Source organism: Penaeus monodon, chromosome 30 (assembly GCF_015228065.2).
Source record: "Penaeus monodon isolate SGIC_2016 chromosome 30, NSTDA_Pmon_1, whole genome shotgun sequence".
Taxonomy (NCBI): Eukaryota; Metazoa; Arthropoda; class Malacostraca; order Decapoda; family Penaeidae; genus Penaeus; species Penaeus monodon.
The window spans coordinates 19,690,484-19,691,853 of record NC_051415.1 but is presented as its reverse complement, the minus strand read 5'-3'; the positions used below and the strand labels follow the sequence as shown (position 1 = coordinate 19,691,853).

The 1,370-nt window shown below is 37.3% G+C and overlaps 1 protein-coding gene across 1 annotated transcript in view; it reads right to left on the bottom strand.

Annotated features, from left to right (window-relative positions):
- Positions 1-448, bottom strand: part of LOC119592614 — a 3,237-nt gene extending 2,789 nt beyond the window's left edge. Inside the window, exons 1-2 of the mRNA XM_037941498.1 lie at positions 388-448; positions 189-281 (exon numbers count right to left, since the gene is read on the bottom strand). Of these exons, the coding sequence (XP_037797426.1) occupies positions 189-229 (41 nt within the window). The 5' untranslated portion in view covers positions 230-281; positions 388-448. The remainder of the gene's footprint in view (positions 1-188; positions 282-387) is intronic.
- Between the last annotated feature and the right edge of the window lie 922 nt (positions 449-1,370).

Here is a 1,370-nt window from a genome sequence, read left to right as displayed (position 1 = left end):
ACCAAATCACTCATTTAATGGACCGTTTTTCAAGTTCCCTTAAAAAATTCCAGTGCTCATTTCCCCTTTATTCCTTTAACACCTCACATACCAGGAGTATTTCCATTTTTAAACCATGGCAAGAATTTGATCATTTACTGAATAAGTTATAATGTGCATTCGATAAATTCGCGTTGAACAATACTTACTCATTAATAGTGAGAGCTTTGGCGAGAGAAGTCATCGTCATCACTAGAACAGCGGTAACCCCCACACATCTCTGGACCGGTCATCATCTTGGTCTGAAAGACGAACCACTTAGTATCCCGAAGATATACAGGTGGTGATACAATAATATACGAGAGTTTATACCCAGTTACAAGCTATGCCAACGGCGAAGAACAGTACCTGATTATCTTGTGAATGGTATGTATATTATATGATGATAGCGCTGTGTGTGAAAGAAAGAGAGGAGAGGATCAGCTGGCCGGTGCACGTCTCACCCTTGCCTTATATACTCGTCGTCCAGCCTCTGCCGCTGCCAGAACCTGTCTCTCCTGGCTCTTTCCTGCCTCGTCCAACGTTAGTGTGAGGTTAGGCCAATCTGTTCATACTGTTTAAGTGTTTAGAGAGAATGGATATATTTGCTTCCTTTTTTAATCAACATAAACATTCAAATTCAAGAGATAAATTGATGAAACATTAGAATTCAAGCGTTGAGTATAATTTGAAAGTCGTTTTCACAATCATCCGGTCTGGTTATGTGTCAATATTTTCCTAAAATAAAATGCGTTTGCTGCTTTCACATGAAATTCCACTGTATTTTGTTAATATTGTAAATCAACTGGTGTATATTATTTGTAATTATTCTTTGGGTAATTTCAGACAGAGCATTCACTTCCCCATCACCTAATTCATTTAAAATAGATAAATAAATGAACTGATAAAAAGGCAATTCATATTAACACCATCCATTCTAAATTTGATAAATTTCAGATTTCTTATGATCTCATTTATAATGATTTTGAATACTAAATTATCTGTAATTTGTTACATTCACTTCTGCAACTGCAATTTGAATTCGTAAACTTAATTGTTTTTTGAATATGCGACTGTTTGAATATGCGTTTCTGTTCACACTTATTAATTACCTTGTGACACATTCCAACATCCGTTATTTGGAAATATCTTTGCAATCTAACGTTTCCAACTTCATATTGCTTTTCAATTTGTGTTTTTCATTTTCCCCCATTTTCTTCCATCGCGATCGCGGCTGAGGATCGAACGAAGGGGGCCCTCACTAAGCGTCAAGAATCTGTCAGCTGCCATTGCCTGCGTCTGGTATCGCTCCGACGTCCCTGTCCTGTGAGAAAAAAAGGAGAGAGAGGAAA